This window comes from Saccostrea cucullata, unplaced genomic scaffold (assembly GCF_032062105.1).
Source record: "Saccostrea cucullata isolate Sc308-1 unplaced genomic scaffold, CSIRO_AGI_Scuc_v1 ctg3645, whole genome shotgun sequence".
NCBI lineage: Eukaryota > Metazoa > Mollusca > Bivalvia > Ostreida > Ostreidae > Saccostrea > Saccostrea cuccullata.
The window spans coordinates 27,423-52,392 of record NW_026932707.1 but is presented as its reverse complement, the minus strand read 5'-3'; the positions used below and the strand labels follow the sequence as shown (position 1 = coordinate 52,392).

Here is a 24,970-nt window from a genome sequence, read left to right as displayed (position 1 = left end):
TGACCCTCACTTTAATTAAAATAGCTCTACAAAAGCAGTTTAACAATGGATATATAACAGTCAATTTTGCATTGTTATGCCTCTAGATCTGCCACATAAAAAATAATTTGAATTTGTATATAATTGAAGATAAAATGCTTCAAAAAGTATATTCAGACATTGCATTCTTATCCCATTATTCCCATATCTGCTTATTTATTTATCCCATGGGATTAAAAATACCCAGTATTATGTACTTTGCAGGATTTTTAATCCTAAGAAGGGCAAATATGGGATTTTTAATCCTATGTCGCCTATTATGGGAGAAAAAATCCCATGGGAGAAAAAATCCCTCAAAGATTTTTTTCTCCCATGGGTTTTTGGTGGGATGAAAAATCCCGCCATTCTCCCATGGGATTTTATGTTTTGACAGAGGTTTATGAGAAAACTACTACAATGTGGAAGTTGATATTGACATGATGAGGTCAGAATAAAAAATCCCACCAAAATATAGAAAAAAATCTAATGTAGGTCTTTTCGAAAGGGTACCTAAAAGTCCGGACTTTGTCGTGTCCGGACTTAAATGTCGCAGTGTTTGATGTATTACCTGTTGAGGCGTATATTTGATTATTTTTGTTCAGTTTAGTATATTTTGAGCATTTTTTCTGCACAAAAAGCACAGCAATTTTTTTCATAAAGTACGGACTTCCTTAAAAAGAAGCTAATGAACACAAAGAAAAGAAATTGACACCAGTCTCATAATTTATTAACCAAACAAAATAATCACATCGTGTATAAAATTGCTACACAAGCTAATGTGTTAGGAGATATTATCTGTTTGAGTACCTGGTTGTTATTGAAGGAAACACTAGTTAGTATGTGAGGCATTAACGTTAGTTGGAAATATGGGTTAATTTGCATAACGGGCGCTGCGATGTTTCAAAACATAGACTTGTAGATTTAAATAACACTCAAGTACTTTCGTGTCAATTTCAAGTCTCTGCCAACTGACACAAAGACAACTGCACGATATATTGATATGCATATAAGGCCTACTTATTGTCAGACACACAGACAGACGTTAAAGATTTACATGTATTATGACCCCCCTTAAGTAGCTCCTGACGCATCGCTCGAAGAAAGCATTCTAACCTTCAAAGAGTTGTCACAGAGAAAACAGATATAATTAGTACTTGACAACTAACAAAATCATGAGGGGAACTTATTTTGAAATGTAAACATAATAAGGACATTGCAAAATTACTAAAAGTGAACTTAGGACTGAAATATCCTCAATCCTCCATGGCACCTGATGCCACCTCCGATGTTTTATAAGTCCGTGTTTTTAAATACTGTGCATTAAGTAAAAATTACTTGCATTTCTGGAATGGTCCTTTATAAGAATGAAAATACAGTTAAGTGCATTAATTACTATAACACATACCTGGAACACATAATATAAGTGAGACAACCTCCTCCCCCGTCCGGCTATGGTTTTCAAACATCACCTTTTATTGTAAGAAATGTTCATAATAGGGGTTTCAAATCAAAAATGATAATGGATCCAATTAATAATTTGCAAATTATTCTCATGACTGTCAGGCATGTTTCATATTTATATTTTTATAATATATAAAATCAAAACATCAATCGCAAAGAAATATCGATTAGTTGAAGAGGATGGTTTAAATGACAGACGAATAAAGGAAGTTTGTCATTTTGTCCGCTATGCATGAAGATTTTAATACTGTATCTAGAGCTAGGTGGTAGGTCGATATTTGTATAGATCGTGGATGATATGTTTTGTCAAAATATAAATAAAGTAAACTGTAAGGAAGTTTTAAAGACATTTAAAACTATGTATTTACAACAATAACAACGATATATCTATTTCTAAAAACGTCCTGGTATACTTTTTTCTATATCTAATATCATGGATACATGTACAATTTATCTAACGTTGGTATTATTTACAGGAACACATCGTTTAGAAGGATTTGGTAGGTAAAATATTAAGTGCTTACGCTGTTTTTCGACTTTTTATATGAAATTGAATAATATCTTTAAAAAAAGGCAATATTTACTTTGTTATAGCTTCCTTTATGGCTTATATTGATCTTTTAAAACAATTAATTTGTTTTTGCTTTCAAAAAAATATTCCCTACAAATGATAATACCAAGGTTGCTTTTTAAAAAAAATATTGTCATGCTCATTGGTTTCCCTTTTTAAATACAGTTCTTTCAAATAAACATACATTTGCTTTCAAGGGATCCGACAATAAACATAACATGAAACATGATTTGGAATTACAAGTAAATAAAACAAGTAAATGTAACACTATCCGCGGTATTTAATAGAATTTGATGTTGTTCCTTGGAATTAATTTAATCTCCTAAGACGAACACTTTTTCTTTCATAGATAATTTATCAGAAGGTAAAACAGCAACTCAATCCAGAACTGCAACATGTTTTCCTCCCTGTGGTCCAGATAAAGTCATTGATGGCGATAGAGAAACGTGCGCGAAGGATGTGGGTATAGGCAAGGGATCTTCGGTCAAATCTATATGGTGGACCGTAGATCTTGGTAGCAAACACAGCATTTACAGCATCAGCATATATTTTAAAGACTACAAGGAATATGGGGACTTTGGTATGATTTTATAATTAACTAAAACTGTTGAACAGCAAATTAACATCCACCTAACATGGGAGTTGGAGGGTATATTTTATTAATGCAATTTTGAATGTAGGGTCGTATTTCGGTAACTGAGTTTATGTTGTGCAAAAGAGAAGTTAGCACATAACGGGTTCGATGAAGAGTGATGTTTTGATTTATAGATGCTCTCTTTTTAAGGGGAGGCTCCAAGCTAGCACAAAAACTTTTAAAAATGTTTTTAAAACTTTTTCAAAATGTTTCGAAAAGTTTTTTTAAAAAATGTTTTAATCACCTGATTCTGTATGCTTTACCCCCGCGCCAAAGGAGGGGGGTATACAGTTTAACTCTAGTGTGTCCGTCTGTCTGTGTGTGTGTCTGTCCGTAACAAAATTTGGTCACAGTTTTCTAAGCAACTGCTCATTGCTGATGCTTGAAATTTCAAAACAATCTTCTCTGTGGCATACCATATGGTCGGATGGGATTCATTTTTGGTCAAATCCGATGTAAACTTCCTGTTTATACGTACGTTTGTCCGTTTCATACATGTTACATAAATAACAAATTTTAATCACAGTTTTCTAAGGAACTACTCATCGCAGATGCTTGAATTTTATTACAATCTTCTGAGTTCTCCAAAGCACGCCATATGATGGGATTCATTTTTGTTGAAAACTGATGTCAACTTCCTGTTGGTACAAGCATCTGTCCGTTTCATATATAACAAATTTTGGTCGCAATTTTCTCAGCAACTGCTTATCGCAGATACTTGAAATTTTAGTATATACTTTGTTAAGGCTTGCAAAAGAGTGGGGTTTATTTTTATATGAATCTGATGTCAACTTCCTATTTATATGTGCATCCATCCGTAATTGAACTTATTTTTATTAACATGATATTACATATTCACATCAGAGCGGGGTTATTACTAGTGAGCATTGGCTCACAGACTTCTTGTTAAAGCCGCTTCATCCGAAACAGGCGCATATTATCTTACACAATAAAAGTATGTCATATAAAAATTAATCATAAGATTGATTTAATAGTTTATTACACGATCCTTATATGGAAAACATAGACCAAAAACCTTGTTGACAAATAGTAGTTCCTGACGGGAAGTTAAGATCTGTTTTGAAGTCACCTTTGCAAAAAATCCTTTGATCAGTTATATCCAATTATGAAGAGAATGCAAACCCGAGTTTTTTTTCCAATAGTAAAATCCTAAGTCATAATATATCTTTTAAAAGTTTAGAAAGTAACTGAATATAATCCATAGTAATTTTTATATTATAATATGCATATTTACAGAATAAAGGAAAATCAGATACTTTTAAAGATTTTTAAAAAGGGAGTTTAGTAACGAGGGCTAGAATATTGCCCGTGTACACTTTGTTGTGGGAAAAATGCTCGGATTTGTTCTTCATGAGTTATACATGTAAGCGATAAATTTAATTTTTCGAAGGTGATTTCACGCAATGTAAACAAGGATTATTTTTTGTGTGACCTAACAAAAATTATTTTTCTATCTTATGAATTTTGATATCTTTTAAAAAGAAAAAGACTTTAGGGATATAATTTGACAAAAGTTGAAACAATTTATGGACAATTATTTTTCAAGAAGAAAACGAATATATTTTTTTAGCGATTAGGATCGGACCAAGCGGTTTTAAACCTTTTGAAAACATTTAAGCAAAAGTTTTGACCTAATGTTTTCAGTACAGTTAAGCAAAATATTTCAAAAAAATTTTAAAACGATTTAAATACGTGATTTTTAAATTTTTCAAACTTTTAAAACATTTTGCAAAAAGTTTCAGCAAATGTTAGAAGAACATTGTCTTAAAATGTATAACATTTTTCAATTTTTTTTTATTTGCGTGATAGCCCCGCTTGCGTTTAAAAGAAATTGTTTAATTTGTCTCAATTAAGAAAAAAAGAAAAAAACAAAAAACGATGTGCTTCATTTATATTGAATTTTACAATTTAAATAAATTATGAGCTGTATGAAGTGGTTTTCTATCAAATTTGACCGGTCACGGTAGCCTAGTGGTAGAGTGTTCGCTTCGTGATCGAGAGGCCCGGGTTTGATTCTCGTTTTCAGCGCCGTGTCATACCTAAGACATAAACATAGGTAGTTACTGTTCCTTTGCAAAGCGCTCGGAACAAGAAGTGAAAGTCACGGGTCTTTCGGATATGACCTTAAACACCTAGGTACCTTGTCACGGTAGGCGTTGGCACGATTAAAAACCCTAACTGCTCAATGGCCCTGATTGCTTTCACTATATGTATAATATAGATCTAAATTTGAAGCCCTTCACCGGCATACGGTGACGTCTCCATATGTGTGAAAAATTCTCGTGAGGGACGTTAAACAATATACAATCAGTCTATCAAATTTACATTGAAATATATACAGACAATTTCCAAATCTTATGTATGTTCTCTTAATTAGGATACGTGCATATTAGCTTTGGAATGAATCAATTTATAAATCAATGGTAGAAAACCTAACTTTTCCGTTATTCTTTCACAAATAGAAATTCTTTCACAAATAGAATTAGACTAAAACAGATACATGTACTTATGACCGAAGAACTTCAACAATCTCACACTCTCTCGTTGCATATCAGGGAATTATTTTGAATTATTTTCAAAATACCTGATCTTCCTAATGCTATACATTTTCATTTAATGCACTTGAATTATTTTCAAGGGATATATTTCGAAATACATTGCCGTAAGTTTAGGGAGCAATATGTCAACATTCCTAAAAAGCGACTCGTACTGTAGAATAAAAGATAACATTTAAAGAAGAAATGATATACCGGTAATTGTTCTTCAAGGATGTTTTTCAGAGCTCAGACAAAGAGGCCGTTTTGCTGGATTTTCCCTTTACATTTCCAACACTCAAAAGAAAGAGGACGGTTATCTTTGTTACAAGAACACACTTCCATTACCTCCCTTGGAGTTTAATACAACGTGTATAGAACATGGTCGTTACGTCATCTATTACAATGAAAGACTGGACGGTGTTACCTATCCTGGGGAATACCAAATACAGAGCATATACACAGAACTATGTGAAGTGAAAGTAGAAGGTTAAATTTTTTGAAATTTGTTTTGGTCATTTTTGCTATGATTTAAACACATTTAGATATTTTTACATGAATTGGTTGATTTCCATCATGATAGAAAAATAACATTTTACATAAACATAGTTTGGAATTATTGAATGGAACTTACAATGGCGATATCTTTAATAATGTTTGAATGATCCCCTTTTTCACACAAGACTTATGATATTGAGGCTAAATTAAAAAATTATATAAGATTTAAAATTGTTTTTATTGCGTATTTCTCTTTTGTTTGAAAACAACTCGTTTTATTTTTAACCTAAGATTGCTTTAAATGTTGAAATACAAAGCCTTATGCATGAGAAGATGAGTCAACTAAACATTTGACAAACTGACATCGTATTTTCAATAAACAATAGCTGCTACCATTGAGACTTTGACTCAAAATCAAAGAAGGCTTGAAATAAGATATCGTACAGCCTGACATATCTGTTTTATAATTGAATATTTTACTAAATAAATTATAAGAACCATACAATGAAGCTTTTTTCAGGATCTTGAACTATTTGGAGTTGATTCTTTTCTAAAGTTGTTTGCTCGGAAGTACGAAAATGCGTAAAATATCCAAATTCAAATATATATTTTTAAATTTCTTATCCCCAAAACAGAAAGACCTGTGAGATAAGTATTAAGTCAAGCTCGATTATGTAATGCTTTCATTTACCTTGCACTGAGTCATAACATGCATGGGCTCTGCATATTTTTATGAAAAGAAATATCAACTGCATACAGGTCAGAGCGACATAGGTGATTTTTTTTTTTGTTTAATGTTTTAAACTAAATACCAAATGAACGTTCCTTTAAACCAGGTTGCGGTAAGGGGTTTCATGGAAATAACTGTAACACACCTTGTCCAATCAACTGTCAAGAACAGAGATGTAGCATTGTCAACGGAACATGTTTTGATTGTACACAGGGATACGCAGGGGAAATGTGCGAAAAGAGTATGCAAACTGAGCAGAAAAATTGATAAATTTATTGTTATTTATATTGAAATATCTTTTAATATAAAAATCTTGATGTCTTATTTTCTAAATAAACTGTTACGTCTTTTAACTTAGAATGTGAATCGGGATTTTATGGTTTGGAATGCAAAAGGCAATGTAAAGGGCATTGTATAAGAAACACTCCATGTAACCACGTGACCGGAAATTGTGACGAGGGATGTGCAGCTGGATGGATTGGAATGCAGTGTGATCAAGGTAAAAATGAGCAAAAAAGTCTTTCTTGTTCAAACGGATAAAAGAGTTATGAGTAGTGCACATATAAATTTATATAATTGTAAATACAATACGCAAAACCCCCATTTTATAAAATGAAAGCAGAAGCTTAATATAAAAAAGAATATAGTGTAAGGAAAACACATGATTAAAATTAAAAAGAAAACATGTAAAAACAAACGATTATCACTTATTTCACAAGTGTTGCATCTTATAAATAACATTTATCCAATTTCAATGGACACATATGCATTTAAACATGGCATAATTTAATTACTTATAGTTCAATTGCAGAAAATACATGTTTGTATACCGTTAAAATGAGTAAAAATTGTATTCATTAACTTTCTTTGATTTTATTTTTTGAAAACAGAACGCACAAAAACATTATGTGTAAAAAAAATAACATTTTAATTGTCTTAAATTTATTACAATGATAATTAAAGAACATGCCGTGCTTGCAACATGGTGTGAAACGAGAATATTTGGCGCACTACTAATTTTAACGCCTTTGGCGCAAGAGCCTCTGAGCGCTTAAATTTATTGTATGCTAAAGGATTTCTAAATATAATTTCTGTATGTGTTCAACATTTTCATACCCGCACTATCTAAAGAAAGTTTTGGTATATTGTTATTACTCATGTCCGTCCGCCCGTCTGTCCGTCCTTCCGTCCGTCCGACTGTCACACTTTTTTCCCTGAACTCCTCCTACATTTTACAAAGTAGCCTAATGATCTTTTGGAAGACGGTTGGTGGGGTCATGTAGATGTGCAGTAAGGTTTTGGAATTTTGATTTTGCCCCGGGGGGTCAAATGGGTGTCGAAAAATGACGTTTTTTTTTATGTAAAAAGCCCCTTCTTCCCTGAACTACTCTTACATTTTACTCAGCAGCCTAATAATCTTTTGGGAGATGGTTGGTGGGGTCATGTAGATGTGCAGTAAGGTTTCGGAATTTTGATTTTGCCCCGCGGAGTCAAATGGGGGTCGAAAAGGACGTTTTTTATGTAAAAAGCCCCTTCTTCCCTGAACTCCTCCTACATTTTACTCAGCAGCCTAATCATCGTTTGGGAGATGGATGGTGGGGTCATGTAAATGTGCAGTAAGGTTTTGGAATTTTGATTTTGCCCCAGGGGTCAAATGGGGGTCGAAAAATGACGCTTTTTCTGTAAAAATCCCTTTCTTCCCTGAACTCCTCTTACATTTTACTCAGCAGCCTAATCATCTTTCGGAAGATGGTTGTTGGTGTCATGTAGATGTGCAGTAAGGTTTCTGAATTTTGTTTTTTCCCTGGGGAGTCAAATGGGGGTCAAAAAATGACGTTTCTTTATGCAGAAGCCCCTTCTTCCCTGAACTCCTCTTACATTTTACTCGGCAGCCTAATCATCTTTTAGGAGATGGTTGTTTGGTGTCATGTAGATGTGCAGTAAGGTTTCGGAATTTGGATTTTACTCTGGGGGGTCAAATGGGGGTCGAAAAATGACGTTTTTTATGCAAAAAGCCCCTTCTCCTCTAAACTTCAACTTCATTTTACAAAGTGGCCTAATCCTCTTTTGGGAGAGTTCACTCTTTTGAAATTTTGGTAGAACATCAAGGTCAAGGGGTCAAAAAATCATAGCATGTTGGGAAACATATTGTTATGGGTAATATACACGTGAAATGTGAAAGTCGTATCTCTTCTCAATCAAAAGGAAATACAACATTATTGAAAAGTAAGTTATACTTCAAGGTCAAGGTCACAGAGTCAAAAAGTCACGATACATTTGGAAAGGTCTTATCACAGGTAATATACATGTATGTATAAAATGAATGCCCTTTTATTTCTCTTTCAAAATGATCAATTTGAAATAATTTTGTTTTGACAGTAGGTCACACTTCAAAGTCATGGGTAATAAAAACTAGATGCTGTCATGAGACAGTAATACCCGCACTAAGGTGTTTGCCTCTAAATGAACACTTCTTCATATTGGGCTTTACGAAGGAAAAATCAATATAATTCAATAATTTACATAATACATGTATTCATCAAATTGAGCATAATATGCTCAGGTGACCATGTAGCTGCAGATCTGCAGCGTTATGGTTTTATATATTTGTCTTTGACCATAACGCTACAGATCCCCATATGCAAAAAAAGGTGCAATTTACGGCGCAATATTTTTTGCGCACTTTTGGGCAGAATTTCTCCACTTTCTAGCATTGGTCAATCAACTACCTTTCACTCCCTTATTTTAGACACATTCTGTAGTCAAAATGTATATTTTGTCCACCTTTCAGCCATTTATAGTCATCTCTACAGGCAATAAACTCGCTTGATGTGAATTTTATGCAATCTAACAAATAATTTTAATCAAGCGAGTTTATCTCGTGTAGAGACGACTATAAAAGGATTGGAGATGGATAAAATATACAGATTAGTTAAATAATGTGCCTAGAATTAGGGGGTGAAAGGTAGTAAATTGACCGATGCTGGAAAGTGGAGAAATTCTCCCCAGAAGTGTGCAAAAAATATTGCACCGTAACTTGCACCTTTTTGCATTACAGGATCTGTAGCCTTATGGTCAAAGACTAATATAGAAAACCATAACGCTATACAGATCTGCAGCTAGTGACCATGTGACCGATGGGCCTCCATCTTATAGGTATTTCTTATTCTTAATTCATTACCAGTCGGAAATTAAACAACAGAATTAAATTAATGATGTAAATTAGGTTTGATAAAGGGGGGGGGGGGGGGGTGGCACATAATTGGAACTTTTAAATATATTTTCTCATATAGATTAACGACAAATAATATTATTCAAATTAGTGTAAAGCGTTTTTGATGAATTTTTCAAAATGTGCAAAGTTTATTTATATTTGATTAGGCAGAAACTTCTTGAAAGCTGCCATATACACAATCAATTTAGTCAACCCCGACCCCTCTCCCATCAACACACACACACAAACACACCTTATTTGCCTGTTTTTGGAAATAGGCCTAGATGGCAAAGTTCAAATAAAACATCTTTTGTAAATGATAATTTTCAATTTGTTCTTGCACTATACATGTATCTGAACACCTGCATCACATTGGGCTTGCGTCACGTACCCAACTTAAGTACTAGTTTTACCACTGGCATTATCATTTTAGATTTCACTGCACGTACAGTAGGCTACTAGTGTGCATCATTGCATATATGTCAGTAGGAATTATTTTATTTTGTGTTTTAACTGGATTATATTTCATGAAGATAACAGTGCCTAAATAATGACAATAGGTAAGTACAAGTTTTGGTATAGATTTGGGTAAAATAGTCTGAAATGCAAACGGTTAGGTTCAGCATCGGATGACTTTTGATCCTTTAAAATTTCACATTCTGAAGAGTTATCCCCCGTTATCAACGTCACATTCAGTTACAAGATCCAGAACTTTTTTTTCTGGGAGTGAGGTGGGGGAGGGGGGGTTCCAGACCAGAATTAGCCTGGTTCCATGTCCCAGTTTTGCTTTATATACTCCGCGTCACTAGGGCCAGGTGGAGTACAATGGAATCCACCTGGCTCTCCTGCCTTGGCAAGGATGAGACAGGGGACCAGGCTAGACCAGAATTTCCTGAGAAGCTAAAAAAAAAAAAAGAGAAGTTATGGTTGGGCCTGTTTTCTAGGGTGGAGGGACACTTAGGGCATCCAAAATCATTTTTATTTCCTCCAGTATATATTATAGTCCTGCAAATTCCAGGGTAGGGGGGTGGGGTGTTGAGGGGGGATCTCCCAATCCACTTCCCTGTCCCTGTAATGACAAATGATCATGTGACTCCTAAATAGTAGGAAACTGTTTCCATTTCACGATATATAATTTTGTTTCTTGTGTTATTATGTTATGTAAATTTAATGGTATAAAGGTTATGAACCCCTAGAGGTCATCCCCACTCTCCTAATGAGCTGAAATGTTCACAATATGACTGCATTAAATTGAATAAAAGTGCATCAATGATATGATTACTTGACATTTTATTCAGGAATTTGTGTCAACCTATCTTCCTAGAATTAGGAATGAAAATCATTCAGAGACAGACCACACTAAACTATTTGTATAAACATTTTTTTTAAATGTAAAAACAAGTAGTAGTTTGCATACATGAACATTGAACAGGGGTCTGGGAAGGGGTGAGGGGAAGGATCGAGTTAATATTTCTTTATATACGTCTTAATGGTTGAAAACTCCTAAAATGAATGTTGACCTCAAATCTAACTTGTCCTCATTATTTTTCAAGTGGTGGTGTCTCCATATGAGTGAAAAATACCTGAGAGGGATGTTTAACAACAAACAAAATGACATAAAAACACAATATTGATTTGCGTTAAGAAATATGCAGGGGATTTTTTCCATCATAAATCTTCTTCTCAAGAACAGCAAGGGCATCATTGTCCCCCATTTTGGGGAAAGGGAGGGGACATTGAATCTCATTTGTCTGTCAGTCTGTCCATCTTATTTACAGCTAGTATGTGCATCTGTCACAATAAATTTAACCTTGGTCATAACTTTTGAATAATAAGAGATTGTGCTTTCAATATTTCACATGTACATTACCACAAAACTTTCTTAATATACTATGATTTTTTAACCAAAGTGAGACCTTGACCTTAAAGTTTTACCTACTTTCCAAAAAATAACATTTTAAATTGATCATTTTGAAAGAGAAAAGAAAGGGCAATCAAATTATACATCTTTATTACATGTGAAAAGACTTTTCTAAATATATCATGACTTTTGACTCTGTGACCTTGACCTAGAAGTTTAACCTACTTTTCAAAAATATAATATTGTATATATAAGTTTTGATTCAAAAGAGATAGGACTTTCATATTTGACATGTACATTACCTGCAACAAAATGTTTCAGAGCATGCTATGATTTTTCCCCTTTGACCCAATTTTCAAAAATTAATATATGATAGGGGTGCATATTTGACACACAATCTGCCATAAATTATGGCATCCCATTCACTAAAAACAGAAAGCAGAGGACCACAATTCTTTGAATTTGCTTGTATAATCTTGATAGATGGAAACATCCTCATATAATGTAGATTCAATTTTTTTATGCCACACCATGATTAGGAATACATACATGTATAGTTTTTGTCATGTCTGTCCTCCACCCTTCCATCTGTCTTTCCACCGGGCTCAAAGAAACTTTCTAGATATTTTTATCAAAGTTCATATGTTGATGCATACTCATGTAAATATCCAACTGCAGCAATATTTCTTGACTTTGATTTTTCCTTTGTCCTTCACTTAACTTTTCTTTAAATTAGTGTTTAACTTTATTTTAAAGAAACCGTTCAAGTTGTGTAATGAAACTTCACATGATGATACATACTGATGTAAGCTTTACAATGCTTCACTCTTTTTTACCTTGACCATTCCTGTGACCTTGACCTCACTTTTTTTAAAATTAATGTCTAGATCAGTTTTGAATAAACAATTCAAGATATATTTATCAAACTTCATATGCTGATACATACTGCTGAGAGCTATTAATGCATCAACTCATTTTGACCTTGAATTTTCCTTTGACCTTGACCTCACTTTTTAAATTATGTGTTTATCTAAGTTTTAAATAAACCATTAATTATAGTTTTATCAAACTTCATATGCTAATAGTAAATTCATACTGATGTAAGCCTTTCAACTGCAACAACATTTTGGCCCCAACCTTTCCTTTGACCTCTCTTTTTTTTAGAAAAGGTGTTAAGCTCAGCTTCATTAAATCATTCAAGATATTTTTATGAAACATAATATGCTGATATGTATTAATGAAGCTACTCACCTGCATCAAAAACTTCACCTTGCACATTCCTGTGACCTTGACCTCCATCCTTTTTAATTTGTATTTCGCTTAGTTTTAAAGAAATGATTTAAGACATTTTTAAAACATCATTTTTCGACCCCCATTAGTCCCCCCATGGCAAAAGCAACATTCCGAAACCTTACTGCACATCTACATGACACCACCAACCATTGCCCAAAAGATGATTAGCCTACTGTGTAAAACGTAAGAGGAGTTCAGGGAAGAGGGGGCTTTTTGCATAAAAAACGTAATTTTTCGACCCCCATTTGACCACCCAGGGCAAAATCAAAATTCCAAAACCCTGCTGTACATCAACATGACAATACCAACCATCTCCTTAAAGAAGATTAGGCTACTGTGTAAAATATAAGAGGAGTTCAGGGAAGACGGGGCTTTTTGCATAAAAAACGTCATATTTCGACCTCCATTTGACCCCCCGGGGCAAAATCAAAATTCCGAAACCTTACTGCACATCTACATGACACCACCAACCATCTCCCAAAAGATGATTAGTCTACTGTGTAAAATGTAAGAGAAGTTCAGTGAAGACAGGGCTTTTTGCATAAAAAAACGTCATTTTTCGACCCCCATTTGAACCCCCGGGGCAAAATCAAAATTCCGAAACCTTACTGCACATCTACATGACACCACCAACCATCTCCCAAAAGATGATTAAGCTACTGTGTAAAATGTAAGAGGAGTTCAGGGAAGAAAAGTGTGACAGACGGACGGACGGACGGAAAGACGGACGGACGGACATGAGTAACAACATCCGAACTTTCTTTAGAAAGTGCGGGTATAATCATAGTGTATTTAGAATGGTATTGTCCGAGTTAAATACTAATACACATGTTTAATATGAAAGTCCTGTATCTTCTCATTCAAAATATATGACCATGATGACCAAGGTTAAATTTATTGTGAGAGATGGACAGACTGACAAACAAATGAGATTTAATGTCCCCTACCTTTAGCAAAAATGGGGGACAATAAATGTCCTTGCTGTTCTTGAGAAGAAGATTTATGCTGGAAAAAGTCCCCTGCATATTTACATGTAAATTGGTTGAAATTGGCCCAGTGGTTCTCAAGAAGTTAAGAATGTGAAAAGTTTGCAGACAAACAGTTGGACGACAGAAAACAGTACATTTCAGAAAACAGTATGCTTGTGAATAGTTAATCAAGGTACATTGGGTAGCAAAATAAAGCTGAACAGGTATATCTAATTATCTGTTTAAGTCAGTTTTAATATGCAGAACCTTTTCAACTCTTATAATAATTATTTTTAAAATATCTATATCACCATATAGTTCTGCCAAATTATAATTTAATTAAACTATTGTTACCCTGGTAGTTGTTACCTGATTATTATCATTAGCACCTTTAAGTTTAGCTTCTCAGCGTGTCAATCATCTATCATCCCGAGATAAACAATGCATTCAAGCATGCCGATTGAGCTTTCAGACAATACCTAATTAGGATTACCGTTTTATATGAGTAATTTTCTGTCGAAGCATGCATTGTTTTAGTATGATTTAAATGAGTCAATACTTCATTTCTTTTAATTGAAAATAGAAATTAATATCGTACCACGTCCATGTGATAGCAACACGTACCGCGGTAAAGTTAACGAAATGTTTACTGATATACAGGAGTACTAATGTGTTTCCGTGCTTGACTTACCAAAAAGTCAAATACGGTTGTGGATTAAAAAAAAAAAACAAATATCACATCTATATATTTTAATGAAAAGTGCAAGCGCTAAAATTTATTTGCGCCAATGCATTCCCACTTGCGTTTGCGCTAAAATACGTATGCGCCAAATTTTCTCGTTTTACAGTATTTTGAAGCACGGATAAAAACACTTGAATAGTTATCTGAACTACATGTAGTAACGAATTTTGCACAAATAATACATATTAGTGGATCATTGAAAAATCCCTTAAATCAACGATAAAATTCAAACGACTAATAAAAAAAAAATTCTAAACTTCTCTATGGAAGCCATCACTGCCTTATAGCATAAAACTATGCATTCATTATGTCAATCTATCATAACGTGATGTGAAGATATCTTTACGTTATGTCAATTTTTTATGGGGTGATGTAAAAATATCTTTACATCATGTCAATGCTGCATTACATGAAGTAAACACATTCTTCCATTATGTCAGCACTTTATAACTTGAAGTCGGAAGTTCATTATGTGAAGTGAAAATATGTTTACATTGTGTTAAAACTTTATTACGTGAAATGAATGTTTCTTTATATTATTTCATTTCTTTAATATGTGAGGTCAAAATTGCATCACGTCAAGTAAATTGTGTTTTATAATTAAACTTATCATTACATGAAGTCAAGAGTCCATTCCTTTTTGAGAGTGTATATGTCTATTATGTCAAAGCATTATTACGTGATATGGATTTATCTTTATATCACGGCGAGAGCATCATGATGTGAGGAGAACACATCTTACCTTTATGTCAGTGCTTTATTACGTGGTGTAAAAAGTGTATAACATAATGTGAACATATCTTTATATTATATCAACACTTTATTACATTATGTCAAAACTCAATTCCGTGATGTGGATATATAATTACGTTATGTCAACTCTTATGTGATTTAAAAAATATCTTTATATTGTGTTAACTCTTCATCATGTTGATTCCAAAAGTTCATTACCTGATGTGAAAATACATTTACATTATCTGAAAGCTGTATATCTAGTATAATAATGAATGTTGACAACTGTATTTTAATGACTGGTAAGAGGGGGGGGGGTTGAGTAGGACGAATAATTATAGACACATAATATCAGCCCCCCTCTTTTCCTAGACATAACCTTATTTTAGAAAATGTAATGTTCATTGAAAGTACAGCCCCCACCCCCACTTATTGTTGAAGTATAGTCCACTAGGGGTAATGTAGTATAACTGAAAAAAATATATGACTAATCAAAGTCGGACCCCCCACTCCGAAATAGGATTTTCGGGCTTGGACAAATTTTTTTGGCTTGTCAAGTTTTTTCGGGTAAATAATTTTTTTTTTCCTGGCTGACATCCTCTTTCAAATAAATGCTATGTCACGGAATTAGTTACTGTAATTTTTTCAACCATTCCAAGACCAGAATTCTGTTATAAAAATTTACCAGTCCCTCATCTAAATCAGCTGAATATGCCTTAATAAGCATGCATGGGCACATATTTGTGGCGCATATGGGTATCTTGAAAAAAGAAGGGGGACGGTATAGAGTTGGTGACCAAAGGGGGAAAGCAGAAAAACTCTCCGGCAGGCTTTATAGTTTAATAGAAAAAATTTTTCAAGATAATTCAGCTAAACTTAATGTGAAAGTAATGCAATGTCCTACAATGTAAAACTAATAAATTTATTAATTTTATGTATATTTTGGTGACTAAAGATGGTAGGGCGGGATTTCTGACCCCCCCCCCCCCTTCCCCAAGCCGCCAGTGCACGTGTGTTATTCGATCGATGTGTTTACACTTTAAAAAAGGAGAGTTAAAGACTGATAAAAAAAAACTTATGACAGTGTTCTGAGTAAGATCCGAAGTTTAAGATTTTTATTAAAAAAAAAGCAATTCAAAAGAAAAAAATGCTGCACGACTCATATTTGATTTATTTAATTATCAGATAAAAGTAAACGCCATTGAATTTCGACCCGTGACTTTAATTCACAGTCGCAGTGTTAAGGTTTGCACATTTCAAGATTGTTAATCATTTTTCGCTTAAAGTTTTTATATCATTTAATCGCTGAGAATTTATTTTATGACAGTTTTCTCTCCCGCCATTTTTAGTGCTTTCGGAATGTGGAAAATACGTTATGCTCATATAAAGGCCGAGGATACCCGTGTTCGCATAACGTAATAGTGAATTGACATAATGTAGAAGAGTGCGCACAGTATGACATGAGCTTTTCACATCTGATATGAAATGAAATAGACTAAGATACATGTATGTTGACAAGAGGCTTAGCATTTTTGACACATTGTAAAGACACAATGACATAATGTAATAACGATTTGTCAAAAAGTAAGGGCAAATTCACATCATGAAATTGATTCACGTCGTCGTGTAGCATATTGAAGGCATAAAGTAGTAAAAGAATTGACCACATGTGACATTTTTTTCAGATCATGTAATGAAATTCTAACATCGTATTATAGCGACTTCATATTGAGTTAAAGATAAATTCACATCATGTAATGAACTACTTAGACCAAATAGTAGAGAGTGCACATAATGTAATAATGAGTTGAAAATATATAAAAACATTTTTACACCACGTAAAATTGTTTTGACTTGATGTCATAAAGAGCTGATATAATGCAGTGGAAGATTGGCGCAATGTAATTAAAGTGCGAGTTAATGCCATAAAGACTAAACATAATGTAATTGAAAGTTGACATAACGCAATAGTAGTGTGTGTAATTGTCATAAAGAGTTGACATAATGTAATGAAAGGATGACACAATGCAATAGTAGTGTGGACTAATGTCATAAAGAGTTGACATAATATAATGGAAGGTTGACATAATGCAATAGCATTGTGGGTTAATGTCATAAAGAGTTAACATAATGTAATGGAAGGTTGACATAATGCAATAGCATTGTGGGTAAATGTCATAAAGAGTTGACATAATGTAATGGAAGGTTGACATAATGCAATAGCATTGTGGGTTAATGTCATAAAGAGTTGACATAATGTAATGGAAGGTTGACATAATGTAACAGCATTGTGGGTTAATGTCATAAAGAGTTGACATAATGTAATGTAAGGTTGACACAATGCAATAGTAGTGTGAGTAAATGTCATAAAGAGTTGACATAATGTAATGGAAGGTTGACGCAATACAACTGTTGTGTTCTGTTATAAGGCAGTGACGGCGTTCCATACTTCTCAAAATATTAAGTTCATTATAATATTTTCAATCTGAAGTGAGTACGAATTTCTCCGTTTGTCTAATCATATTACATGTACATGTACTGAACTTATAACGAACTAATATATACATCATCACCTGGAAATCCTTCTCTGTCAGGTTTTGTATGATTTTTTTGTATCCATGCTTGAAACATGAGGGAGGGGGAGTAAATAGTGATCGGAGTGTTTGTCCATCTGCCTGTACGTCCGTCTTTCAGTTACAATATGTTAACCCATCTTTTATCTGCCACTCCTCTTATACTAATGTAAATAAAGAACAGAAAAACTTGCAATAGAATTTACAATTGAAAATAACAAACTATGATTATTGGAGACCAGGTATAGTAATATAATAAGACTTGCAGAATCCTTGTTACAAAGTTCCATTGTGCTCCCCCTGTTTTACTTCTTGATATATATTCTTGGGTTTTCCATAGCAAATCATGGACACGGCCATTCTTTCTGTAATATTGAAGGGTACCCATTTTTCCCGCAACTCCTACTCATAACTTCACTGTATAAAATTTAATGATACTTTCATAGGCTCTTTATTTCATACTGTAGATTCCTTTTTTTTCGTGAGTACTTATTATCGCGAACTGGCTCCGAAACTTTAAAAAGCGAGAACAATTTTTCGGAAATGAATGATTGATCAAGAGATTTTACATTGGCATGAGCTCCATAAAAATAAAATCGAGTAATTTTATTTCGCTAGTGGTTCTTCTCTCGAAATTATGCGATAATCAATCCCTCGCGTATATTTAGGAATCTACAGTTATGTTAATTAAAAGTGCTTCTCTTATTTCACTTTTCGATGAAAAACTCATTTCGCGTCTTCCAGAGCAGAACGATTAATTTGAAATGGAATGAGGGGTTTCAAAAGATCAGCTCACATTACATCTATTTTTTCCCCTTGACTTTTAATCTTGATAATTCTTTGTTTTTTTTTATATGTCAACAGGTGTATTTTTCTAAAACCAAAAGCATTCATAAAGGTTTTATAACACTGCTTTCAAAATTATTTTTAAAATTTTAAAAGAATAAATTTCTTTAAAGATTTTTTAATTTGTTCTTTTTAAAAAAAATGAAAAATAAAAAAAAAGAATAATGGAAAAGTACTGTTTTCAAATGATTCGTTGTAGAGTGTGAAAACAAAACCTATGGTCCTGGTTGTGTTTTTAACTGCAGTAACCACTGTCTCAACAACACCATTTGCAATAAGGAGAATGGATTTTGTGAAATGGGATGTGACTTGGGATATTCTGGAAATATCTGTAACGAAGGTTAGATTTTAAAAGGATGATACTACACCTTCAGCCAATTAAATGGGCACTGATTAGTGAAGAGAGTTGTTTGAAGTACAGCGCTCTACGTGTTGGCTTGAAACATAGTTTAAAATTTTCAGTCAATGAGTTTTTATGGTTCGATAAATATTTCAATTTTATTTTACATTTGGTTAGTTAACATGGATGCATCTTTTAACAGCATGTCCAGTTGGATTATTTGGTCAAAATTGCAGTAATCGTTGTAGTAAGAACTGCGTCAATGGAATTTGCAGCAACGTAGATGGAGTTTGTACAGAAGGATGTTCAAAAGGTTACACTGGGATGAGGTGTCTGTACTGTAAGAACCAGAATTGAAATTTCCACCTTTCATTTACATTCAATTTGTGACCACTGTCTTAAAAATTGTGCGAGGTTGAAAAATATAATTACCCGGTACATTTACATACTAGATCTAATATTGCTGCTCAAAGTGTGCTTTTATTAGTTTGTCAGGAAGGATATTATGGTGAAAACTGTACTGATCTTTGTCCATTAATGTGCAGTCAAACATGTCACCATGCTCATGGAACCTGCATTGAAGGTCGGTAAGCGTATCCTGATCCAAATTAGCATAAGTGAAATATTAATACCCATATTTTTTATTAAATCAAAATTGATATTTCGTTCAAGAAAAAAAATCCATGGACCATGTGCCCTTATGCAGTATCCAAATTAGAAAATCAGATCCTATAAAGAAGACTAAGAAATTTCAGTCAATGTGAACAATCTGTTACATGAACTGCAAAAAAATTTGTTAAGGAGGCTCATTACACCACTTTTTGATGACGTACTACACAAAAAAATAAACCTCCATTGTTTCGACCGTTTTCCTCTGGGGACGAATTGTACAGGTACCTCTATAATATATGACCCTGACCTTTTAAAATGCTTTAAAAAAAGATGAAACATGCGTTGTTATAAAAAGTGAAAACAAAGTAACGGATTCATTATCATAATGCATAGTCCAACAAGGATTGCTTTTAAGCAGAAACAAAAGAAAACAACAGCCAAATCTTCGCCAAACAAGTACTAGCATTGTGCAGTTTCATAGTGAGCTCTGTCAATGACATGTTTGTATGGAGGGAATTCGAGTTTAAATCTACAACCTTATTGAAATTTTAAAAGTTATTTACTCGCACTATTTACTGTATTGGTGTTAATTTAAATATTTGCTTTATTGATTTAAATATATACTCTGGGAATTTTAAGCTTTGTTCTGAATTTTAGATGTAATATTCAAACGTTCCTTAGTGTTTTGAGTCTTGGCTAATTAGGAAAGATAACTCTTGAAAGCGGACTTCTTATACCAAATATTTTTTGAATTGGAATTTTCATTTCGTTTAAACATTTTTCATTCAATTTGTCACATGTAATTCATTGAAACACACGCCTTGTCTCTTCAGAACTCATTTTCTTAATGTTTTGTGCACAGATTAAAAGATAATGACATAAATTGTTTTTTGGGAGATAATTATTTTTTCTAATAATTAATATTAGGTATTATGAGGTATTTTCACTGTGTGTACTTGTTTTAAGAAGATGCCCATCATTTGACACTGAAAGTTATCAAATTCTCGTAATAATAAACTTGAAATAAAACATTTCACTAAAATTAGACAAAAGCTAAAAAATTCTCTATAAAGTATTTATGATATCAATACCTCGTTCTGGATATTTGACATCTACATTATAAGTGGTGCTGTATGAAATATAAAATAAACTGTGAATGTAATGAGCCACCTTAAAAAGAGTATGTAACCATCTATCTTTTTAAAGTTTATAGGTTGTACCGTTTGATAAATGAATTAGCTGGATGAAATATTTCTTTTATTTAATCTCTTTATTAATATACATAATCTCCTTTATTAATATACATAAATATACTGATATCTTTGTGCTATATCTTTTTGTTAGCGATATGTAAAATATCAAATATAAAAAAAAAAATAAGATTTACTGTTATCATGTTTATGATATTTTTCTTTTGTAGATAAAGCGTCATCAAATCAATGGAAAATAGGATTTTCAGTTTCAGCAGCTCTTAACGTTTTACTTTTATTATGTTTTGCCGTCTTTGTTTCATTTAACAGGTAAGAGTGGTTATCTTCATTTTATTATTTTTGAAAGTTTTATTTGAAAAACAATCTTCTCTATCAATATAATTTCTTAAAATCAAAACGTTACTTAGAATGTTAAATTCTATATCTTGTTTTTATTTTTTATTTTTTTTTTTTAAGGAGGAAACTCCATAATTTCTTTCAAAGAAAGAAAAGACACCGAATCCAAAGAAAGGGAAGCGAGAAAAATATGAGGTCCACAATTGCGAATGTACAAACTGAGTTTCAAAAAGAATTTTACGAGGATTTAAACAATTCTGAAAACAGAGTCCAATACGAGGAATTAAAAGTAGAAAACCAAATTGCTTATGAAAATCTTGGAATAACAAATTTACAGAAAAATTAAAAATCTGGTTTATTTTAATATTACATTAATTTTAGAACACTTTTATTAAATTATATTGTTACATTGCCTTTAAGTATGAGGTTGTTTCCCACGATTGTGATTTATATATATCATAAAAAATATGCCAAAAATGTAAATAACTTTATAAATAACTTCAAATTGCATGTGTTCACAAGTGTTTGCATGTCTTAAAAAATAAAGAATGGTGGAGGGAAAAAAGTTTAAAGTATTTGAAAGGAACAGTTGACTGAGACATGCGAACGATAATTTTGTTCTCCCGCCTACCTCCAAGTCAATTATCAAATGTTAACATATTCGGATATGATTCTTTATATTTATATAGATATTTAGATTACTTTTCACTAAAACATCACTTATTTTGGTATACAAAATAGAGATAATACATTTCTTTTGTAAAAATAACTTAATTTTATGCGCCTGGATCGATATATTTAGGGCGTATATTGTTTCGTCCAGTCTCTCTGTTTATCTGTTTTACTGTTTGTCTGTTGTCAACTTTAACCTTTGTCCTAAAATTTGAACCTTGAGAGATACAGACTTCATATATTTGATAAGCATACTCCACTAATTAACCCTAAGGTTAATGACCCTGTGACCTTGACTGTGACCTATATGGTAAAATAGCTTAAAGCTAAAAAATTGTATTAACAAAGAAAATTGCCACAATCAAATTGTAAAATCATTATGGTTAACTTCATTAATACATGATATCTAAAAGAAAAGAGGCACGCTATAACGGTACTTCGGCTATCGACATTTTGTTGAGTGCAAAGAACAGTACAATGGTAATTGATTTAAAAATCTAATACCAGCGTTGAATAGCTTTAAAAGTATTACAATTCCAGTTCTTTGTGTAAGGAGGGTAGATGATGTTTGACTTTCAAATCGGGGTTCAAAGCGTCACCATATTTCAAATTATTCTTAGATATGAATAAAATATAAATATACTTATTTTAAATTAAACAATTTAACAAATACCCCCGTGAAACACAAACAGCCTTGATATTAATTTGCGAAATAACTGTCTACGTGAAACACTATGCGCCTGTCGGTAAAAAGTTAATAAAAACTATCTTTATCATTTAGGTCACAGTCGAGATCACAAGGTCATTGACTTTTGTGACATTTGAAAGAACTTAATGGAGTAGGCACACCAAATATGAAGTCTCTATCTCCTATGATTCAAAAGTTATGGCGAAAGTTTGAAAAATCAATTTTTAGCATGTAGGTCACAGTCAAGGTCGCAAGGTCATTGACATTAGGGTCATTTGAAAGAACGTAATCAGTGGAGTATGCTTACCAAATATGAAGTCTGCATCACAAACAAACAGACAATCAGATCGACAGTAAAAAAACAATATACGCCTCTCTCTTTTGATCCTGGCGCATAAAAAATTATGAATGCATTTAACATAAAAACAAAATAGAGAAAGATTTGATAGGTTAAATATAAAGATAGGAATTTAGTGAGGAATTAATCGATTTCATTCAGTCATATATGTATTTTATTGTTTAGACGCCACAACAAAATTATCTGTCACGGGTGAGTGTGGTAAATGGGGATGCAGGAAACCCCTCCAAAACTTTTATTAAACAACAATTTTTACTTTTAGGCGGTCAGTTTTCCCTGATAATACTCCTTCCTTTTAAAATTTATCCCATAAAAAAGACTGACATATTTTTTTTTTTCATGGCAACTAAAATTGATTTAAAAAACTTCAAATTGATAGGAATGGTAGGGTTTATTTACGTTCTAATTCTGCTTGTATCTTGTATTTGGCTAGGACTTTTATTTAATACAATCAAATAACGAGCTGTATCGTTTTATCAGCGAATCATATAATAAAACAATGATTGTTATTAACAATGATTTAGCCATCTGAGGAGTACAATATTCACTGAGCCCGAAGGGCGAGGTGAAAATTGTACTTCGAAGATGGCAGTGTATTGACCTAAAAAAAACAGCAATAATTGAATAGTATTAAATTAATTGTAGCACTAAAGACAGATGATACAAACAAAAAATGGATGCCCGGATTGATGTATATTTTTTGGCCTACTTTCATTGAATATGATAGAAAAAATAAATTTCTAGAATATAAAGAAATTATAAACCTTCTATGACATAAACAATTATACCAGTCTGAAAACCATCTTTATTTATCGATAAAAATATATATCACTTCAAATCTAATGTTAGTCAAAATTTGACCAATGATTAAAAATTTAAACACTACGCAGAGAAACCTATTCATTTTACTCATTAAAACATGACTAAAGTTGCTATTTTCAATTTTGTGGGCAAAAGTTTGTTTGTTTCATCTGTCCTTAAATAGATCGCCTCTTGGGGCAGTGTTTCTTTGCAAAAGAAAAATGTTATATGTGTTATTTTTTTCACAAGTAAATAACTGACTGTCATTCATGTTATTGGGAAAAAAATAGTCAAAATACAATTGTTTCCAATAATAATCACTAAAAAGGTTGGAGTACCTGTGTTTGCTAACATGGGCCGAGGGTTCTGAAATTTGTCCGTCGTTGGTGTTGTTGTAAACTTTTTCACATTTTTTTTATATTCTCGAGTTCTACTGGGCCAGTTTTGACAAAACTTGGCACAAATTAATATTATGTAAAAGGGATTCACGTTTATTCAGATGAGGGGCCATATCCTTTTCCAAGGAAAGATGATTACAAATCGGTGAAAAATTGTCATATTTATATGAAAGGTCTCTCGGATGATGTAGATTAAATTTTGTTCACATTTTGACTCCCGGATGTAATGTAGGACCATAATGGAAGATCAAAATTTCACTCAAGAATATCAAGGAAACATCTTTAAAACTTTTTTTGCTCAAGAAAGGTAAAGCTATGATTGTTCATATTTATATGGAAACATCCATATTTGATTTAGATTCAAAATTGTAAAAGTTCAAATCATGACCCCTAGGGGGTAGACAGGTCGACAATGAACGGTCAAAGTTTTACATAGAAGTATAAATGAAAAGTCTTTAACAATCTTCATTCTACTTTTTCTTAGCCAATGTGCTCAAGTAGAGCCATGTCGCCCCTAATTCTTTTCTTTGAGATTTCATATAGTTTTGAAGGAGTCTATAAAAGTGGAATTTCTCGTTTCCAGAGGCCTGAGGAAAAGAGTTTCATTTCCTTATTGCAATTTGGACAAAAGATGATTCAAAATATTTAATCTACCCTTAGGGATATAATAATTCCGTAATTATCTTGTTACTTATTTTAATCCGTGTGATTGAATGTTTGAAAATATCTCTTTCAGATACCCATGTGCCTTCTTATAAAAATATGAATACGAGTACTAGTAGTTTTTTTCGTATTTATAGTGAAATATCATCGAATAGAACGTAAAACAACAATCATTCATATCAATCAATGAATCCT

General features: G+C 32.7%; 1 protein-coding gene across 1 annotated transcript; it reads left to right on the top strand.

Annotated features, from left to right (window-relative positions):
• Positions 1-2,268: 2,268 nt before the first annotated feature.
• On the top strand, positions 2,269-21,541 carry LOC134235846 (multiple epidermal growth factor-like domains protein 10). The gene is made up of 10 exons (XM_062718014.1): positions 2,269-2,305; positions 2,400-2,630; positions 5,486-5,728; positions 6,574-6,708; positions 6,826-6,966; positions 18,896-19,036; positions 19,239-19,376; positions 19,524-19,619; positions 21,069-21,168; positions 21,316-21,541. Exons 1-10 carry the CDS (start codon positions 2,269-2,271, stop codon positions 21,539-21,541), a joined length of 1,488 nt encoding a protein of 495 aa, XP_062573998.1.
• Positions 21,542-24,970: the final 3,429 nt, after the last annotated feature.